This window comes from Marmota monax, unplaced genomic scaffold (genome assembly GCF_021218885.2).
Source record: "Marmota monax isolate L192 unplaced genomic scaffold, Marmota_monax_Labrador192_F-V1.1 WCK01_AAM20220418_F8-fsc00001, whole genome shotgun sequence".
Taxonomy (NCBI): Eukaryota; Metazoa; Chordata; class Mammalia; order Rodentia; family Sciuridae; genus Marmota; species Marmota monax.
The window spans coordinates 22,016,697-22,038,795 of record NW_026693777.1 but is presented as its reverse complement, the minus strand read 5'-3'; the positions used below and the strand labels follow the sequence as shown (position 1 = coordinate 22,038,795).

At 39.7% G+C, this 22,099-nt stretch overlaps 1 protein-coding gene across 8 annotated transcripts in view; it reads left to right on the top strand.

The window, feature by feature from the left end:
- The window catches only part of Syne2 (spectrin repeat containing nuclear envelope protein 2), a 336,172-nt gene that overhangs the window by 273,414 nt on the left and 40,659 nt on the right, over positions 1–22,099 (top strand). For all 8 annotated transcript variants that reach the window (XM_046461329.2, XM_046461328.2, XM_046461327.2 and 5 more), the window contains 12 exons: positions 267–437; positions 1,477–1,607; positions 2,997–3,201; positions 4,446–4,625; positions 5,221–5,349; positions 6,838–6,992; positions 7,104–7,248; positions 8,201–8,295; positions 9,449–9,683; positions 12,011–12,205; positions 15,043–15,168; positions 21,785–21,940. In XM_046461329.2, the coding sequence (XP_046317285.1) occupies positions 267–437; positions 1,477–1,607; positions 2,997–3,201; positions 4,446–4,625; positions 5,221–5,349; positions 6,838–6,992; positions 7,104–7,248; positions 8,201–8,295; positions 9,449–9,683; positions 12,011–12,205; positions 15,043–15,168; positions 21,785–21,940 (1,923 nt within the window). The remainder of the gene's footprint in view (positions 1–266; positions 438–1,476; positions 1,608–2,996; positions 3,202–4,445; positions 4,626–5,220; positions 5,350–6,837; positions 6,993–7,103; positions 7,249–8,200; positions 8,296–9,448; positions 9,684–12,010; positions 12,206–15,042; positions 15,169–21,784; positions 21,941–22,099) is intronic.

The following is a 22,099-nucleotide window of genomic DNA, read 5'->3' as shown; positions in this document are numbered from 1 at the left end:
TGCCAGGTATCATATTTGCAATGCTTTACGGTTATTAGAGCATTTTCACAGATCCTATTGGGGCGGGGGTTGTTTGTTTTTTATTTTATTAATCTCTGTTTTTGTGGATGAGGAAGACAACAGTAGGGTTAAATAATTTACCCAAGGACAGAAAACTAATACAGTATACCTGAGCAGTGCACTCAGATTCCATTCCTTGCTCCCTGTCCTTTTCCATGTCTTGTCAAGGATTTTCTAAATGAGTTCTGTTTCCTTTTTTCATATAGGTCAGTGAGCTCAAAAGCTTCATGCAGTCGGTGCTGCAGGAGTGGAAGTTGTATGATAAACTCTATGATGAAGTGAACATGCTGGCGATCCAATTTGGGTACTGCATGGAACACAGCAAGCCTGTGGTGTTGTCACTGGAGGCCTTGAGGTGCCAGGTGCAGAACCTTCAGGTAAATTAGCCAGAGTGTGGTGCAGTGCATTATTGGCAGGAAATTCCAAATGGAAGCAAGAACAATAAAGGATGCATGTGGGTTTATACCTCCACAGAGAAGCCCCAAACAGTGTGTTAATGCAATATCAAAAGTATACCTTGAGCCGGGCTTGGTGGCACACACCTGGAATCCCAGTGGCTTGGGAGGTGGAGGCAGGAGGATTAGTAGTTCAAAGCCAGCTTCAGCAAAAGCCAGGTGCTAAGCAACTCAATGAGACCCTGACTCTAAATAAAATAAAAAATAGGACTGGGGATGTGGCTCGGTGGTCAAGTGCCCCCGAGTTCAATCCGTAGCACCCCCAAAAAATATATTAAATAAAAGTATACCTTGGGGGGCTGGGTTGTAGCTCAGTGGTAGAGTGCTTGCCTAGCATGTGTGAGGTACTGGGTTCAATCCTCAGCACCACATAAAAAAGAAATTAAAATAAAAAATAAAGGTATTGTGTCCATCTACAACTTAAAAAAAAAAAAAAAAGTATACCTTAAAGCCAGGCATGGGCATGGTAGCACATACCTGTAATCCCAGGGACTAGGGTGGCTGAGGCAAGAGGATTGTGAGTTCAATGCCAGCCTCAGCAACTTAGCAAAACTGTGTATCAAAAAAGAAAAAGGGCTGAGAATGTAGCTCAGTGGTAGAGGGCCTCTAGGAGCAATCCCCAGTATCAAAAACATAAAGTACACCTTTAAATTCTAAAGTGAGTCATGTGAGCAAAAGAGTAAAACTATCAAACCATATGTTGAATTTTCCTTCATTTTCCATGTCCATATTATTTTGCAATTTAAAAGTTTTACTGTGGGGCTAGAGGTGTACTTTAGAGGTATAGCAGTTGCCTATGACATGCAAGGTCCTGGGTTCCAACCCTAGCATTGCAAAAAAAAAAAAAAAAAAAAAGTTTTACTGTGTGACTGCTCTCATTGTGTAGCATTGAGAAGCAAGAACTGCTGTCTTCCGTGGGTGGGGAGGCCATCTGAAACTGACCCTCCTGCTCTGTTCTTAGTCTCTTCAAGATGAAGCTGAGATCAGCGAAGGGAGTTGGGAGAAACTCCGGGAGGTTATTCATAGACTCAAAGATTCCTGCCCCTCAGTTGCTGAAATAATTGAAGAGAAATGCCAAGACACTCATGCAAGGTACACTTTAAGATGCAATCAGCATGATAAACCTAAGGTCTTGTAAGGTCTTCCTGGTCCTCTGAGATGACTGGTTCCATCTTATTCTGGCCTCTGCTTTGAATGGTCTAGTTCATGTACAATTAGATGCCGTGAGGGCTGGCATGTGCCTCCTGTAGTAATTGGACATGAATCTAAAAATGCCCTAATTACAGCCCCAGGATAGCCACTTACAGAGAGCATGCACTGAATGTCAGGAGCCATCTCAGGAACATCAGAGGCAGTGGCAGAAACACACTAAGGGGTGGGCCGGATGGGTGGATTGCAGGAGTCCATCAAACATCACCATAAACATTGTAAGCTGGAAAAAAAAACATTGTATCTCTTGGGGAAGCCGTTTCTGGTGGAAAGGAAGGAATATTTGTGGCTGGAAGGAATTCTTTGAAGAATTGCTGCTTGTGGCATATGAAAGTCTTTCTAAAGTATGTGGCCCTCATTAATTGCAAGACTTTGGTTTGGGGCATGATATATGAAAGCTAATGTGCTGGAGACAAGGACAAAGAGGTCAAGCCGCCTTGAGGGTCCTTCTCCACTCCTCCTCCACGCAGATGCAGCCACTCCAGTAAATCAACTTTGAACAAGTACTGAACAAAGGAAATCAAACTCTATACCCTGCAGTGATGTCCTCAGGTCTTGATCCAGTCCATATTGGAAAAGGGAGTAAGCAGGAGCATAGAAATATATTCAGCTCCACATAGAGTTATCAGGGCCACCCTCAACATAAGGTAGTACGGTTGCTATTTAAAGAGTCCTGGTCACCACCGCATGTACAAGTTCAACTTGTACTATTTGCATACCATTTTGTACAGTTGTTTAAAATTACATTTTTCTTATTTTTTATTAATAATGTGAAAATATATTTTTTAAAGTCACATAGGAAGTAAACGCAAGATATAGACTGTATATGGAATAAAACAATTCCCATTTACTTTTATAAAAGTGATATTTTACTTATATAATTGGAAAATAAACTTACTTGACATAAACACATTTTAAGACTTGTTTAAAGAAACTCTCTGTGGATTGGAAGTATCTCCCACATGGAGAAGCTTCATCAGGTGTACAATTCAGTGCTTTCTCCCTCTTTGCCTAAGAGACATTCATAATACAGTGGATATTTCTTGCTAATCACCAATGTTGTCACTTTTGTTTAATACTATAGTCAAGTAAATATCCTGATTTGGATCTTTTTATATTGCGGTTTATTAAATGGTGATGCCATTCATTTTAAAAAGCATTTGGCAGTGTCTTATCCACCTACTGTTAACTTCATGGTTGAGTGTGTATATTATACTTTTGCTACAAGAAAAAGGATGGAATGAGGGTCCTGTTGTCACATTGCACTGACAGGTGGACCCAGGTAAACCAAGATCTTGCAGACCAGTTGCAGGAGGCCCAGACTCTGCTCCAGCTCTGGAAAGCTTATCGCAGTGCTCATGTGGAAGCCACAGCAAGGCTGGAGCAGCAGGAAGCCAAATTTCAACAGCTTGCAAACATCAACATGTCTGGAAACAACCTGGCAGAGATCCTGCCAGTGGCCCTGCAGGACATAAAGGTGGGTACAGAGCCCAATGGGAAACCAAAGCCAAGTCAGCCCAGCTGACAGGGCCAGTGAGGGACAGCCTCAACCTTGAAATAAGACAGACCTCAGAGATATCTGTCAGGACAAGTGCCCCGAGGCACCAGGTGCCCAAGCTGACAAGTTGTGTAGCCTGCAGTGAGGCGGAATGTGTGGGGTTGGGAGGAACAGAGCAGCTGGCAGCTCAGAGCAGAGGTTCCAGCAGCAGCCAGGAGGGACCTGGTAGCACCATGTTCTAAGTCAACACTTTGACTCTGGCAGTTAAATCTCTAAAGCAAAAGCCTTATATAAAGTCTGAGATAAAAGCAAAAGTGTGGGCTGGGGTTGTCGCTCAGTGGTGAAGCGCTTGCTTCTCACTGGGTTTGATCTTAGCACCACAAAAAATAAAGGTATTGTGTCCATTTACAACTAAAAATATTTTTAAAAAAAGGAAAAGTGTCTCCCCAGAGTGGGGCCATTGAGGAATCTCTTGTTTTAGAAATAATCATGAACTTGGTGCCATGTTAGTATGACTTTTCTGTGGGAGTAGTGATTTTTAGAGGATTTTAAGAGCAGTACAGTCTCCTATGTGGTGTTTTTCATATTAGAGTTATGAAATGTCCTGAAAGTGAATAATTTTTAGTTTTAAACTTAGTGACCAGGTGTATTTTGGATCTTCTGATGTTCAAATCAAAACAAAGTAAATAGTTGAATTAAAGACATAGGAATGCAGCAGAGCCATATTTCTAATCTACTTCTACCTGATTGGTTGTTTTAAAACAAAACAAAAATCCTGAAATTTCAAACACAAAACATCACCAAATGTAGTCCTAAAATCAGCTTGATTGAGATTCTATAGCCTCTGCAAAGTGAGTCCACATTTATGTCAGGAAGTCTGAGGACAAGGGGTCCAGATCACAATGATTCTTGAAATGGTGTGCAATCTCTAAACACACGAGTCTACCCAGTTGGTCTGCAGCTTCCATAAACTAGATCTCTCAACTCTTTTGGACGGTGGTCAGTTTTAGCTGTGAACTGACAAATTTCAGAACAGTTCAGTGAGACACCTCATTTGAAGAGATCTTAGCTTTTTCAGCTACTTAAAAGGAACAGTAACTAAAAGGTAAGCCCACAAGTTCAAGGCAAAAGTTCTTCTAGATTTTTTTTGACGTTGATGGAGTGGCAGGGGCTAGGGACTGATGTGAAAGGAGGGAGAAGTATGATTCCTCTTTCTTCTCCAGGAGCTGAAGCAGGATGTGCAGAAGACAAAAGAAGTCTTTCTCCAAAATTCTATCCTCCTGGACCGATTCCCACAACCTGCAGAGTCCAACGCCTCGGGGCTCTTTTCTGGTCAACTGTATTCCCTCCGGAGAGCTATTTATTTGGAAGAGATGCTGCTTGTGAAAGCAAATGAATTTGAGGTTCATCTTACTTTTCCATTCAAATTGTAGTCGTGGACATTGATGTGCTAATCTCAATCCCTCTTAAGAGTGCTTTTTGGACAGCAAGTAAGGGAAGGAGCAGAATGACATCACCCCGTGTGATTCTGGCTTCAATCACATGGGCATGGGAAGATTTTAATGGAATGTGTTAGTTTAAAAATGTGATATTTTATTTAGATTTCTTAGAAGGGTAGTTGAGTCATAGAAGTAGCTGCTGGATGGCCAGTTGCTATATTCTTTATTCGCTTTCTGAAAAGCTTTTAATGTGTGAGCTATATAGAGGCCTTGGAGTGCCAGTCTCAAGTCTCAATAGCAACAAGAAGTAAAACTAGCAGGCCTAAGGGCTGGCTCTCCTCTGTGTGGTCCCCTCAACAGGTGAGCGTTCCCTCTGTGAAGGTCAGACGCACCGGGTGAAAATCTACGGTCTTCAGATTAGTCATCTATGAACTTTTCAGACAGTAATGAGATGCTAGGGGTGGAAAATAACTTGAACTGTTATCCTTCCCCAAGGCTATGCTAAACTCTGTGATATATGCTCATGGAAACTGTTTGTAATGAAAATCTCTCCTTCTAGTTTGTTCTCTCACAGTTTAAGGATTTTGAGGACCGGCTGGAATCTTTAAAAGGCCTCATTATACACGAGGAAGAGAATTTGGATAAACTTTACCAACAAGATAAAGAAGAAAATCCTGGCTTGTTCCTGGTATTGGCAATATTTGTCTTTCCTCAGGGCTTACACTCACCATAGGATGAAAAAAATAAGCTAATTACTGTTGCACTATAGAATCAGTTTCCACCCTAATTAACGCTTGAGCACAGTTATTTGCTAACCATTTATTCCTGCCCTATTTTTTCTAGGGTCTAGAAAAGTAGAACACATGGAGATCTATTTTAGTAATATGTCATAGTAACTTTTCCTAGATTTTCTGTTATCTTGTGGTTCTTATTAATTAACTTATGTGAACCAGAATCAGCTACTGTGATTATTTTTTCTGGTTGGTTGAAGATCAAGTGTAAAACATTCTATCTGAATGGTATGTTTTTTATCAGGAATGGTAACACATGCCTGTAACCCCAGAGTCTTTAGGAGGCTGAGGCAGTAGGATTGCAACTGTGATGCCAGCCTGGCCAACTTAGTGATATTCTGTCTCAAAGTTTTAAAAAGGGAACTGGAGGTGTAACTCAGTGGTAAGCACTTACCTAGCATGCATGAGACCATGGGTTCAATCCCCAATACTGCAAAGAAAGAAAAAATTGTGTATTTTTTTTCCTTTTTAAAAATTACCTTAATAAATTTTGTACAGTTAGCATAAGTGAATGAAAGAATTTAGGAATTCTGGATCTTGCAACTCTTAAGGATTGATATTTATAACCTTAGATGAGGAGCAGCAAATGAGGTACCTTATCCAAATTCAAGTCAACCTGCTATTATTATAAAGTTTTATTTGAAGCCAGACATGCCCCTCCATTAACACATCTTCTATGAGACTTTTCATACTGTAAGGATAGAGTTGAAGAGTTGCTATAGAGATCATATGGCCTACAGAAACCTAAAGCATTTATTTATTTACTTATTTATGGTTTTTGTTTGTTGAGATGGGGTCTTCCTATGTTGCTCAGACTTAGAACTTGTAGCTTCAAGCAGTCTTCCTGCCCCAGGATGCCAAGCAGGTGGGACTCCCGGTGCTCAACACCATGTTCAGTTCAAGCATAAAATATGTATGATCTGGCCCTTTGCAGAAAATGTTCGCTGACCCTGACCTAAACTATTACAGCAGAGTTCTATGGTGATAATATGGATATTGTGAGACATGTTTGCTTAACATATTATTGACCTACTTACAGGCTGTACCTAGAATATCTTTTTACAGATAAAATGTTAATGAATTTGCTTTCTTGTGATTTTATATGCTATCAAAATATGGGAATAATATTTTCTTAAAGTATGGTTTAAGTTATCATGCTTTGCTGGGGGGTATATTTTGTTTGAGCCTATTTTCAGTCTTGCTCAGACAAAAAATTGATTTCCCTTCCTACTTCCTGGGCTATTTCAATGTCTAGCTAATTAACTGTGGGCAAGTCATTTACCTGTTCAGGCCCCAGTTTTCCCTCGTCTTTAAGATAAGGAGGCCATTTCATCATCTAAGTATTCTTATTGGCATCCAAAAATCTAGTCTTTATTTTTTAATAGAATCATGTGCTAGCATTGATAGCCCAGTCTCCTGACATTGAACGTCTGAATGAAGACAGCCTCATGCTCCCACTCAGTGACATGCCCCTGAAGACATTACAGAATATGAACCGGCAATGGATTCGCACCACTGCCACAGCGCTGGACCGCTGCAGGTCAGAACATCCCATCTGTGCCATTGTTCCAATTCGGGTAAAATGAACAGCTCAAGTTTGGGAAAGTCGTCATCACGTGGTACTGTTTTGTTTGTTTTTAAACCTTTGTAGCGAGCTGCAGGAAAGTGGGTTAAATGAAAATTTTCTTCATTGTTGTGAAAAGTGGGTCCAACTTTTGGAAAAGATAGAAGAGATGCTCAAAGCGAATATTGCCAACAGCCTCCCTGCTCTCCTGGAACAGCAGAAAGCTTATGAGGTAAACCTGTGCTCTCTGGAGCAGGAGTCTGGGAAAGATAGTTCCAAATACAATAAGTACCTATCACTCTCTAACTACAGAGTGTACATCTTTAAGCAAATTCAGTAATTAACTGATCATTTGTAAACTTCTCACACATTTCATATGTTTTAACATTTTGTTACAATGTTTTATAAGTGACAGCACTCCTAGATTTCCTGCAGTGCATGGAAGCTTCTAGCATAACTTTGCTTCTACAGAATACAAATATACCCATCAAATAATATACCAAGAGCATATTAAATTACTTCAGCTCATTTTTGCATTTTCACTAATTCGCTATAGGAGTGAAGTACCCTGTGCAGTAATAATTGCAACGTTTAGTAGTTCACAGAAGTATTCCCCCTTGCTATACTGATGTATATTCAAAATCCTCCTGGTGGCAAATCCTGCAAAGTGTGCCTGATTATTTCACTGTTACTTTTTAACATAACTGATTTTAGTCTATATTGTTACTAAGATCATCCAATGGAGCCTGGCAGGATGGCGCTCACACACCTGAAATCCCAGCAACTTGGGAGGCTGACACAGGAGGATCACAACTTTAAGGCCAGCCTCAGCAACTTAGCGAGACCCTGTCTCAAAATAAAAATTGAAAAAGGCTGGGGGGTGTGCCTCAGTGGTAAAGCACCCTTAGATTAAAACCCAGTACAAAAAAAAAAATCCAATGGAAATGAGCATTTAGGCATAATTATGATTAGACCTATTTGCTCTAAGGAAATGTTGGGGTGATAGTTGAGCATTTCCAGTTGAACTCAAATAACTTGAAAACAAATCATTTCTATATCCCCTGCCATCATAGATTTTAATAAGAAATTTGTAGCAGGAAGCTATGTTGTAGTTGTAAAAGAAGGGCTCTCCACATTCATAAAAACGAATTCTAGCTGAGAATTTTATGTTTTGACCCATGCAGATGTTAGAAGCTGAAGTTTCTATAAACCAGACAATTGCTGATTCTTATGTCACCCAGTCCCTACAACTCCTGGACACAACAGAAATAGAGAAGAGGTAAGCCCTCTAGGACTTACAGAAATAATGCAGTTGATTGAGACAGACCTCTGACATGCAGATCTATCTTTCTTCCTTTCTCTCTCTCTCTCTCTCTCTCTCTCTCTCTCTCTCTTCTTTTTTTTTTTTTTTTTTTTTTTTTGTGCACTGACCAAGTCAGAGTAATTAGTTTTCCATCTCCTCACCCTTTCTTTATTATTAGAACCCCCAAACACCTCTCTTCCAGTTCTTCTTAAAATATGAAGAAGGTTGTGACTCATAGTCACCCACTTTGCTACAGAAAACTAGAACTTACTTCTTTTAACTGCCAGCACATTATTCTGCCCGTGTCCATGCCCTGAAGCCAGGTTAGCTGATAGATCACTATGAGTCCAATCTTCTGGCAGTACATTAGGACAGGGTCTTGCTGTGTGGCCATAAAAACACCGGTGGCTCTTTTCCCTATGGTAGATGGATGGGGTCAGTAGCACAGAAGCTTTTGAAAATACCCATTCCCCAGGTATAGTAAATTTTAATCCAGAATGGTTCTTCTGTAATATGTTTCATCACCCTCATGATGGTTTGTTATTTCAAAATAAGTTTTTAAATGCTTCTGTTCCTAATAAGAAACCATGTCATAGTTGTTAAAGAAGGGACTTCTCTCCAGGCTGACCGCCTGGGGTTAGGGCCAGTGCTGGTCTAGCTGAGCAGAGCCCCCATGGCCAGTCTGCTGACCATAACTGAACTCTTCCTGTAGCTGGCTCACGTGGCAGGCTCTTTATTCTTAAAATTTAAGAACAATTTCCAGTAATCAGTAACACCACAAGGTACCTGCCTGTTCATTTGTTTCCTTTCGATGCCAACTCCAAGATTTCTAGGCAGCATGTGGCATAATATATGTTAACACTGCTCAGTTTGTTTAAGGAAATAGTTGTGTATGCTGGCAAAACACCAATTATATGCAAATTATCTTCTGCTAAACACTTTTTGCCAACCACACATTGCCTCTTCCAAAGCTTCCCCTTAGGTTTAAGTGGAATGGGTCTCAAATTTTAACAAGTTGTTTGATGCAAATTGTACATACAAATAGCAAATCTGAGTTTCTATGACTCACTGACAGTTATTCTTTCTTGTGTGATCATGTCAAGAATCTCTAACCATCTATTTTTCCCAGACCAGAATTTGTTTTGGAATTCTCAAATCTGACGGACCACTGGCAGAGTGCTGCCCAAGGCATTCGGCAGAGGAAGAGTGACATTGACCAGCTGGTGAGGCAGTGGCTATACTTCACCTCCTCCATGGAGGACTTGTTCCACTTCCTCACCAACACTAGCCACATGCTGTCCGCAGTAAAGGATCAGGATTGCTACAGCCTCTACCAAATCAGAAGTCTGATCCATGAGCTAAAGGTAATGCATGCAGCAGCAGTGTGAGAAGCATGAGGTAGTCAGCATTTGCTAAATGTTCATTCACCTAAAGTTTTGTATTTTCTCCAATGTCACAGTCCAAGTGTGCTCTGCTCGATGGGAAGCCAGCTGGATGTAGTCACCACAGTCTACCGCCTGGTCTAGCCTTATAGGATTAGACTCCAATATACCTGTTCATCTAGAATAGCAAGGCTCATCCAGGGGCAGTGGTACATACCTATAGTCCCAGCGATTTGGGAGGCTGAAGTAGGAGGACCTCAAGTTCAAAGCCAGTCTTACCAACTTTGCAAGGACCTAAGCAACTTAATTGGACTCTTCCTCAAATTAAGAAATAAAAATGGCTGAGAATGTGCTTTAGAGGTAGAGCACCCTTGGGTTTAATCTTCAGCACCAAAAAACAGTAATAATAACCATAGAAATAGAAGGCTTTCTTGGGCCATGGGATGAAGCTGGAAGCAAAGATGAGTGGATAGTGCCTGACACAGTGGCACACACCTGTTATCTGAGCAACTAGGGAGGCTGAGGCAGGAGTATTGCAAGTTCAAGGCCAGCCTAGACAACTTAGTGAGATCCTATCTCAAAATAGAAAATAAAAAGGGCCAGGGATATAGCTCAGTGGTAGAGTGCCCCTGGTTCCATCCCTAGTACAGGGGTAGGTGTGGGAGATGGGTTAGAGCCAAACTCAGAAGTTACACATGTCCCATCTGCCATATTCTATTAATCAAGGCCATTAGACACACCCACACAGGTTCAAGAGGAGGGGACAAAGGAACCACCATGTGATGAACAGTGGCAAGGTTCCAAAAGAACTTGTGGGACTGAGAGTGTTGTGATTATTTTATGAGAAAAAAACAGTTTGACATACCAGTTGGAAGCTGTTCCTGTAGTCTTGGAGAGTTGTTATGATAGCTAAGACAAGAGCCATCTGAGTGGAGATTTTTTTTTTTAAGGGCTATTTTTGTAGATAGAGTTTACAAAATTCACTAACAGTTTGAATGTGGCAAGTAAAGAAAAATGCAGTCCAGGATGACTCTGGTTTGGGGCTGGAGACCAAGCCAGGGAAGAGGAAGACCAGGTGGCTGAGTGGCTGGAAGATGCGGGGGGACTGGGTGTGTTCCTGGAGTCAGTTTCTCTTATTTCCTCTGCTCCTTTGGGTTCGAATGATCTCAAGTCTTCCCAGAAACACCTTTGTACGTAAATCAGTGCTCATTGTTGTTTATCAGCTTCTGTCTTGGAAATGTCTACTTTATGTCCTAGATGAGAAATTTGAAGATGATGGAAGTCATATTTGGAAAGATAAAAGCTATTGAAATTTTTCCCATGAAAGCAAATTCTTTCAGAACCATGAATCAATTAAAAATTTTTACTTCATTTTTGTATTTATAAATAGCTAATTTACATCTTCACTAAAGAAAAGCCTTTGTGATGTTCAGGTAGAATTGTTTTAAAGTGTCCTTTTAGTGCATTAATATACATGTATATTAATATACATGTTTGTATAATAATTTGAAGGTTTTTTTTTAACCTCTTTTATTCTGTCCTCTTTTACATTTGTTCAGGATGATATGACCATTCTACTCTTCTGGATTGCCATGGTGATAAATAGTACAAATGATAATTTCAGGTCTAATACTAAATCATTTTCTTAATACACTTAGATCCATTTACCTTTATAAGCTTTTATTCTATGAAGCATATATTTTAAACTTCCCTTTCCATCATTACACTAAGAATGTTATCTCTTACTAAACCTTGAAAATTATTTTAAGAACTTCTTCCTTGGTAGTGTGCTGTCTACTCAAAGTAAAACATTAGCTTTGGAAGTGACTAAGAGCCCATGTATACATGTGTAAAGTGCTCGTGCATGCTGCCCGTTCTGACCAGATTTGTTTGGTCTATGTCTAATTTAACATTTAAGAAAAGCTTTCAAGTCAAGCACCACGATGCACACCTATAATCCCAGGTACCCAGAAAGCTGAGACAGGAAAATTGCAAGTTCAAGACCAGTCTCAACAACTTAGTAAGGACCTAATAAGCACCTTAGTAAGGACCTAAGCAACTTAGTAAGACCCTATCTGAAAATTAAAAAAATAAAAAGGGCTGGGAATGTACTCAGTGGTAAAGTGCCTCTGGGTTCAATCTCTGGTACCAGCAAGAGGAGTGGGGAGTGACAGAGGAAGGGAGAGCAGGAGAGAGGAGGAGGAGAAGGAAGGAAGAAAAGAAGTGCTTTGAAGGAAATCTAGACAAACACATACCATCACATTTGTATCACATCAGTGATTGAAATCAATATTTTTTTTTCTTTTTAGAATAAGGAAATCCATTTTCAGAGATGGCAAACCACCTATGCACTAACCTTGGAAGCTGGGGAGAAATTACTGAACACACCTAACCTGGAAGCAAAAGAGTCCATGAACAAGAGAATCAGACAGCTTCAGAACAACTGGAAGGACACGGAGCTCCATCTAGCACAGATGATTAAGCATCTCCAAAGCATCATAGAGGTAAACCACCATTTATTCATACATTCATGGTGTTCAAGTACTCTATATATGATTTTTATTTGCCGTGTGAAGATGGGAGCGACTCTAGGAAATCTAATATTGTGAGTTTTCCAATGGAACTCAAATTCTACTCACCTGTGAGTTATACTAGTTATTTCATAATAGTAAAATAATAATATAACACCGAAAAAGCTCAGTGACAAGTATATAATTAGTTAAGGCTCTAGTAAGATATTTACATTTTTGAAGTATGAAACAATCATTTTTGGTAGAAATTTAACACACAAAGCTAACATTCCATACAATGGTCTATCCTGGGGTAAAATATATGAAATAAACACAAAAACTGTACTTTTTTTTTTTTTTTTTTTTTTTGAGTCCTGAGGATTAAACTCGGGCACTCAACTACTGAGCCACATCCCCAGCCTTTTTTTTTTTTTTTTTTGTAGTTGTTGCTTTTTTATTTTTAGTTGTAGATCAACATAATTATTTTATTTATTTATTTATGTGGTGCTGAGGATTGAACCCAGTGCCTCACATATGCTAGGAAAGCACTCTACCACTGAGCCACAATCCCAGCCCCTAGCCCTGATTTGTATTTTATTTACAGACAGGGTTTCACCGAGTTGCTTAGTGCCTTGCTTTTCCTGGGGCTGGCTTTGAGCTCATGATCCTCCTGCCTCAGCCTCCCAAACCGCTGGGATTATAGGCATGTACCACCACACCTGGCTAACACTACATTTTTCTGATATGATCAGAGAATACTCTTTTCCACATAAGTGAATTTTCCAGATACCAGATAATTTATGACTGTACACTTAAGAATTGAAATGTTCCAGCCGGGCACCGTGGCACATGCCGATAATCCCAAATGGCACAGGAGGCTGAGGCAGGAGGATTGCAAAGTCAGCCTCAGCAATTTAGCAAGGCCCTAAGCCACTTAGCTAGACTCTGTCTCTAAATAAAATATAAAAGGGGCTGGGATGTGATTCAATGGTTAAGTGCCTCTGGGTTCATTCCCTGGTACAAAAAAAAAAAAAGAATTGAAATGTTCCCCACCAACCCTTTTCTCTAAGTTGTCCAGGCTGACCCCAATTTGTGTTCATCCTGCCTCAGCCTCTCAAATAACTGCAATTATAGGCATATGCCACCACTCCCTGTTCCAAAATATTTTATTTTGAATCTTTAGTAGGAAAATTGTTGTTTTGCCAAAATACCATGGTATTCTAAAGGACTTGAGCTGATTTGAACCTATGACCCAAAACTTAGATGCTCTTTAAGTTCTGATATAATTTTTATGATTTTTCTTTCTCTTTTCTGAATAGTAAGCTATTTTTTTTATTATTCCCATCTCTGAGTTTCCCTACTCCATATGGCCCACTCTCCTCTAATCAGTTGTGTGCATTGATACTAGATAACCAAGCTGGTCAGGGGCACCTTTTCAAATTAAGTATAACTGTGCTGAGTTTGGGCCTAAGCATTTCTCCTGTGAATGAAGTGTCTGAATTTTATGTGGTTATGTGGATTTTATATGAAATTCATGAGCTAGCAATCTCTGGTTGACCATCTGCTTTATTTGTAAAGCATGATGGTAAGGGAAAATAAAGGTTTGGTGGGAGCAGCTGGGACTCACAGTTCTGCTTCTCTCTTTGCTTTCTTCCTAGTTGAGTACCAGGAAGTAGATGCTGCTAGACAAATGGCCTCCCCTTAGGTGGGAGGGTTCCCTAGATTTGGGTCACCCTGAGTATGTTTAGGTAGCAGTTGTACTGAGAAACGGAATGGTGTTTCATTGTATGTTTGTCTACTTTTACTAACCTAAGAAATAGAAACTTAAGCTAAAGAGCCCAGTATAAATACCCTGAACTTGAAAATGCAAGTTTCTATTTGCTCAGTAATGTGAGATCTAAGGAAAAGAGATGGTCAGTACTAGGCTAGGCTTTTAACCCCCTCTCCGTGGGTCAGTCGGTATTCTCTGAGTCTCATTTTAAGTGTGTTAATATTTACCCTGTGTCCTAAGGTCATAACTCCCATGAGTTGCTGAAGTTTGAAAAGCTTTGTAAAACTGCAAAGCACTGTAGAGAAAGTGGCAATCAGGGCAGTAATGAGAACAGAAAAGGGAAGTTGAATGTAAAGGGGTTGCTACAACCAGGCATTGGAAGAAGCAGAGAGCCAGCAGAGGGGTGACATTAGAAAAGAAGACAAGGAAAGGGCTGAGTTTTTTTTTTTTTTTTTTTTTTGCTTGGTGGTGCCATCAACAGCATATGCCTAAGACTGGATGCTAAAAGTTCATCCTTACAGTAGCTTTTTAGATCTAGACTTCTCCAAAACTCAAAAGGAAGGTTAGGTAGATGACAAAGACAAGCAGGGAGGAAGAGAGATTTCAATCCAAATGAGCCACTGGTAAAACTACAAAGGCCATGTCAAGTCATATTGATGTCCCCTCTGCTCCTTTATATCAGTCTACTCAAGACAAGGAACCAGGCTGCAATGTGATTTATAAAAAACACACAAGAACCAGGCATGGTGGTGCACACCTACAATCCCAGAGGCTTGGGAGGCTGAGCCAGGAGGATTGCGAGTTCAAAGCCAGCTTCAGCCACCTAGCGAGGCCCTAAGCAAATCAGCAAGACCCTGTCTCTAAATAAAATTTTAAACAGGGCTGGGGATGTGGCTCAGTGGTTAAAGACCTCTGGGTTCAATCCCTGGTACCAAAACATACACACACACACACACACACACACAAAGAAAGACTATGTGGATTAAATGAGCTATTTTATTTGTACAATTGTTTCTTAAGAACCAAGTACTTATCCAATTTAATTACTGTTTTTAAATAGACCTGGGACCAGTGTGAAAAGAAAATCAAGGAGCTGAAAAGCAGGCTGCAAGTTTTAAAAGCACAAAGTAAAGATCCTCTTCCAGAACTTCATGAGGACCTCCACAGAGAAAGAGAGCTGACTAAGGTACTGAAGTCTAACAGTGGTTGGGATAATCATTTAGCTGTTCTCAGAGCTCCTGGGGTGTTTGCTTGACTTTATTTCTATGTTGAAACTAAGTTTCACATTCAGTCAAAGAAGATTTTCCCTATCTTCTAACATCACATTCTGGGCTCTGAAGGTATTAAAATTGGTGATTTTTGCAATCGTCATATGAAGACAAGGAAAATCTATTCTTGGGATCTTAGGGATTTTCTCTTCCAGATCCTCTTTCTGTTGTTGCTCCTCTGTAATATAAGATGTGGCCCCTGGGATTACTTTAAAAGCTATTCCCTTATCAAATGTCCTTGTCTTTGAAATTAGTACAACTGAAGAATTCATTTTTAAAACCAGTATGTTGAGTTTTTTACTCAAGTATAACATTTTCCTAAAATTCTTCTAAACCAAATTGTGCTACTATGCCTAATTGACCACACTGGCAAATATCCACATTCCTGGATATTTTAAGTCTTTGCAGAAGGCAAGGCACAAGCATAGGAATTTGGACCATAAAATTCCCAAGTCAGGAACTTCCTGCATCTCTCTCTCCCCCGCCCCCCACCCTTTGATGCTAGGGATTGAACCCAGGGCCTTGTGCATGCAAGACAAGTGCTCTACCAACTGAGCTATATCCCCAGCCCCTGCATCTCTTTCTTCTCTGCAGGTTTGGTGTTTAAAAAACATGGAGTGCCTACCAGAATCAGTGCCTTTTAATGTTTTAAGCTGAAAAAAAATAGGCATTAATGGGTTGCCATTTTTGTTTTTGGTACTGGGGATTGAACCCAGGGGCACTTAATCACTAGGTCACATCTCCCGCCCTTTTCATTTTTTATTTTGAGACAGTCTTGCTAAGTTGCTGAGGCTGACCTCAAACTCTCAATCCTCCTGCCTCAGCCTCCAGAGTTGCTGGGATTACAGGTGTGCACCACCACTTCTGGCATGAGCTGTTTATTACTTGAAACTGTGCCAGAAATAAGGATCCTCCTTCCATATGACTATTACTCAGCTAAAAATTAAAACATTACCAATACAGTTTAAGCTCCCATGTACTTTCCTGCCTCAAAGGTATCCATCCCAATCCTAATTTTGGCATTTGTCATTCTTATTCATTCCTCTATCATTTTAATACATAGTTGTCCTTCTCAATGAAATACAGAAGTACGGCTCTCTGGGTTTCAATAAGTGGCACCATAGTATATAACATAAATACAGTTTTTTTCCCTTATGATTTTTTTTAAGTCACCAGTATGATAACTATAGCTCCCTCCTTCTCCCTACTGTATAGTATGAATTTGTGTTTTCCTTCTCCAATCATTAGGGATTGTCAGATTTTTATTTTTAACTTTTGATAGTCTGATAGGTGTGAGATTGCATCTCTTTATAGTTTATTAGCCCATTTTATTTTTTACATTGAGACACTATGTTGTTTAGGGTCTTGCTGAATTGCTGAGGCTGACCTCAAACTTTCAATCCTCCTGTCTCAGCCTCCCAAAATGCTGGGATGACAGGCATGCACCACCATGCCTGACCTATTTATATTTTTACTCATTTTTGTGTTAGGTTATTTATCCTCATCTTATTGATTTGAACAAGCTGCGTTTTTATTCTTTTTTTTGGGGGGGGTGGGGGGTGATATCAGGGATTGAACTCAAAAACACTCAACCACTGAGCCACATCCCCAGCCCTATTTTGCATTTTATTTATAGACAGGGTCTCACTGAGTTGCTTAGCACCTTGCTTTTGCTGAGGCTGGCTTTGAACTTGTGATTCTTTCCTCTCAGCCTCCCAAGCTGCTGGGATTATAGGCGTGCGCCCCAGCACCCAGCTGCTTTTTTATTCTTAATACACTACTCCTCTGTTGAGTACATGCATTATAAATGTCTTCTTCTGTCAAGGAGCTTGGTTTTCTACTTTTTCTTGTGTCATTGGCTGAACAAAAGATTTTGTGTTATTTTAACTGTAGATGAATTTATTAATATTTTCCTATGTGATTTATGTTCTTTTCTCCTTTGGGAAATCTCTATACTTATGTCATAAAATATATTTCCTTCTGAAATTTTTCAAATTTTGCTTTATACATTCACCTCTTTATTTGTTGAAGACTTGATTTGGGCATATGTTTTAAGTGAGGATTTATTTTTTCATATATCTGTATTATCCTGGCACCTGTTTATTGAATGGTCCAGTGTTAAAAATCAAATTTACTACATATATGTGTGATTTGTTTTCCACTTCTCTACTATGTTTTATGGTCTATTTCTTTGTATTTAATATCAATCTATCTTGATTGCTGTGTTTTATAATTAAAAAAAAATCTTCATTTTAGGTGAGACGTATACCCACACCTGTTCTTCCCCATTCATATGAATGGATGTCTGTGGGCCTTTGATCTTTCATAGCTTTTTTTGTGTGTGTGAGGTGGATACAGAGTGCTGGGGATCAAATCTAGGGCCCTCAAGCATGCTAAACAAGTACTTCACTACCACTTAGCTATACCCATACCCGCAGCCCTGTCATATGACTTTCAGAAGCAGCTTGTCAAACTGAAAATTTTTGATAAGGGTTTCAATGGAATTGCAATGAGTAAATAGATTAATTTGTAGCAAATAATATCATTTTGCCATTGAGCATTCCTGTTTATGAATATGGCATATTTGTCCCCTTTTTTGCTCATATTTAATGATTTTTCAATAATGTTTTTTAATTTTCTTTATGCAGTATTGTATACCTTTTGCTAGATATATTTCTTGGTATTTTTAAAGCTATTAAATACTGCCTTTCTCTATTTTCTGATTTTTTTTTCCTTTTTGAGGTATTGGGGATTGAACCCAGGGCTTCACATATGATAGGCAAATGCTCTACCACCAAGTTACATTCCCAGTCCCTCCATGATCATTGATGGAGTGCAGAAATATAATCTTTGTATATTTACCTAATGTTCAACCACCTTATTAAATTTTCTTGTTAATTCCAATAATTAGCCCACATAGTCTTTTGATTCTCTCTAAAGATAATCATTATCTATGAATAATGACAATTTTTTTTTTGTTTCTTTTAATTCTTCTTCTTTTTTTTTTTTTGTACTGGGGATTGGACTTGGGGGCACTTGACCATTGAGCCACATCCCCAGCCCTATTTCATATTTCATTTAGAGACAGGGTCTCACTGAGTTGCTTGGCATCTCACCATTGCTGAGGCTGGCTTTGAACTTGTGATCTTCCTGCCTCGGCCTCCCAAGCTGGTGGGATTACAGGCATGTGCCACCATGCCCAGCTGTTTCTTCTAATTCTCATATTGTGTTTCTACTTCCTTTCCTAGCCAGTGGCTCTGGAATAATATTGAAGAGAAGCACTGATAGCTGGCTCCTTTGTGTCAGTCCTGATGTTTAAAAAAAAAAAATTTTTTTTTTTTTGAAATGAGGATTGAACCCAGGGGTGCTCCACCACTGAGCAACATCCCCATCCCTTTTTTTAACATATTATTTAGAGACAGGGTCTTGCTTATTTGCTAAGTGCCTCGATAAGTTGCTGAGGCTGCCTTTGAACTCGCAATCCTCCTGCCTCAGACTCCTTCCTGAGCCACTGGGATTACATGTGGGTGCCACCATGCTCACCAAAAGAAAACAATTCTAATCTTTCACCATTAAGTATATTTGCTGTTCACCCATACTTCTATAAAGTGTGTATATATATATATATATATATATATATATATATATATACCTAATTTTCAAAGTTTTTGCCATCTTTACATTAGGTTTAGACCCAAAATGAGAGAACAAATTAGTAACAAATGAAAGAACTCAGAATCACTTTCTTAGTTGATACACAGGAAATTGATTCCATAAAGTCTAGAAACCTATGCAGAATGGAAAATGAAAACCCTTTTTCCTAAGTACCACACTGCTCATCTTCCAGCAGAATCTTTTCAGTGTCCCTACCTTCAGCATCCTATTTATCAAAGGAAAGAATCAGGCAGAGGCAAAAAGTATTGAATTCATTCAACCCCTGACCATATTCCAAAAAGGTTCCAAATAACCTGAAGCCTGTCTAGGACAGTGTGTGCCATCCCTGACTGTCTCATGGGAGATACATTAGCTACTTGACCACTCTGAGCTTTACTTTCTTCCTCATAAAATTGCATTCTCATTATAGCTACATTTGTTGATGTACAGAATAATTTATATGACCATATACTCGTAAACACACACACACACACACACACATACACACACAGTTCGAGCATCTCTGATCCAAATAGCCAAATATACCCCCAAATTGAAAACTTTGAGAGCCATGTTGATGTTTACCAGAGCATTTCAGATTAGGGATGGATATTCAACCAGTAAAGGCTGTGCAAATGTTCCAAAATCCAAATCACTCTAAAGTCTGAGATACTTCTTGGTCTCAAGCATTTTGAATAAGGGATACTCAACCTATATAAGATTTCTTTATAAGTTTTTCATATAGTCTAATCATACTATTATGAAAATTGCTAGATATCTGTGTTTATAAAATTTTAGTGCTAGGAGTGATTTTAATTTTTAAATTATTTTTGAATATGTAATATAGTCACATGGTTTGAAATTCAGAATTTATGCTGGGCGTGGTGGCACACAACTATAATCCCAGCAACTCAGGAGGCAAGTTTAAGGCCAGCCTCAGCAATTTAGGAGACCCTGTTTGAAAGGAAAAAAGGCTGAGGATGTAGCTCAATAATATGTGCCCCTAGGTTCAATCCCTACCGGGGGAGGGGGAAAAGTGAAAGAATCATTAGTTATCATTCCTGCATATTAAACTTGCCCCCCAACTATATAAAACTCAACACCAAAAAGTATGTGGAGAAACAGATATAATCATCCATTTGTGACACAATTTGGCAATACTTATTTAAAATCATAGAATTGTCCATATTCAAAAGTCCTATATCTTGAGCTGGGAGTATAGCTCAGTGGTAGAGCCCTTCGTTAGTGTGAAAGAGGCTCTGGGCTCAATTCCCAGCACTACCCAAAGTGTGTGGATTGTGGGGGGGGAGTCCAATCCTTTTTTTTTTTTTTTTTTTTTTTTTTTTTGGTACCAGAGTTTGATCCCAGGGGCACTTAACTACTAAGCCACATCCACAGCCCTTTTCTATGTTTTATTTAGAGACAGGTCTCTCTGAGTTGGTTAGGGCTTCCTTAAATTGCTGAGGATGGCTTTCAACTCCTGATCCTCCAGCCTTAGCCTCCTGAGCCGCTGGGTATACCTTTCAATTGTAGGTATCACAAGAATTGATTTAAACGTGGGTGGATAAAAAAACACTTGCCTACTGTGCAGGCATCAGAGCTGGGCCTCTGAGCAGGGGACTGGACAGACTGAGCTTCCTAGCACCCAATTGGGAAACTCAGTGAAGCCCTTTAACTTGGTAAGTGGTGCACCTCAGTGAGTGAGTCGCCCCTTTTATGTTGCGCAAGCCATTTGTAGTGTTCCACTGCAGAATCATGAATCTAAAACATTTATTCTCTCTGATGAAGGTACCATTTCTTCATCTGCACACAGTCATTAAAAAGAATTCCCCAGGGCATTTTACTAAATGTAATTTTTATTGGCGAGTTACGAAAGCATGCCAGTGTAACTTCTAGAATTCTAAAAGTCAATCAGAATTAAGACAATTTTATGGTGGCCACCCTTCAGACTGATTTCTGGTGTAAATGACATAGGACCTTCTTTCAGACTCCTAGTGATAGGAATGGAGACCCTTAAAATGTGCCCTGCACAAGAAAAACCTAAAAGACTCTTGAATGGGCTTACTGTTTCCTTTGACCTTCTTTGTGATGAAAGTAATTTTCTTGATTCAATTCTAGAATTCAGAGTTTTAATTTGAAAAACCCTTCATTTTCAGAGATAGATACCGGCTGAAGGTACAGCTCAGTGGTAGAGTGCTTGCCTAGCATGTGTGAGGCCTGGTTTTGATCCCCAGAACCATAAAAATAATAACATAGATATAAAATAAAAGGTAAATAGAGATATAAAGAGTAGAAGTTTCTATGGCCAGAGGAAATTATCTAACTAATCTCTGTCAGTTATTAGCAAAGAATTCATGTTTTCTTCCATTTTATATTCATTTAGAAAGTTAGCCAGAAATAATTTCCTTTGAACAGAAATTGTCATTATTTGACAACAACAGTAAGCAGCAATCTAAAAGCAGGAAATCACACTGTTACCTATCTGTAACAGTTTCCGAATTAAAAATGTGTGCAACATTGTTATTAGACTCCAATATACTGCTCTCTAAATAAGGATAAAGACTTGCATGACTTTAAAATAGGATGCATGATATAAAAATCTGAACTACCTGAGGAATTGAGAAGGAAGGCCAGAGAGAGCATTCCTTTGAGAGAAAGGTGGTGAAGGGCTGGCCAACCAGGACTGCGGAGCCCGCAGGGCTGTTTCTAATTCTGCCGGTCCCTCCCCTTCCCCGGCCTCCCCTCCCCCAGAGTCTAATCAAAGGATTAGCCTACAGGTTTGGAAACAACAGCAGCTTGAGTTGAAGGCTCCCCCCACCAACACACACACACACACACACACACACACACACACACACACCCTCTTGTGTTTAAATGCAGGAACTAGAGAAGTCTCTGACTAACTGGACTCAGAACTTGCAAGAACTTCACACCATGAAGGGCGACTTAACCCGGCACATTCTCTCGGAGGACGTGATGGTTTTGAAGGAGCAGATAGAGCATTTGCACAGACAATGGGAGGACCTCTGCCTCAGAGTAAGTCAGTCAACTGCAGGGTACGGCTGCTTGGGAGTTGATCGAAATGTCCTGAAGGCCAAAGTAGAAAGGAGGTTAATTTTCATTGAACGAGAGGCCCTTTTTCAGCGGGTCCCCTGGCCGGCTGCTGTTCCTTTAGAAGGCAGCAGCAGGGTTTAA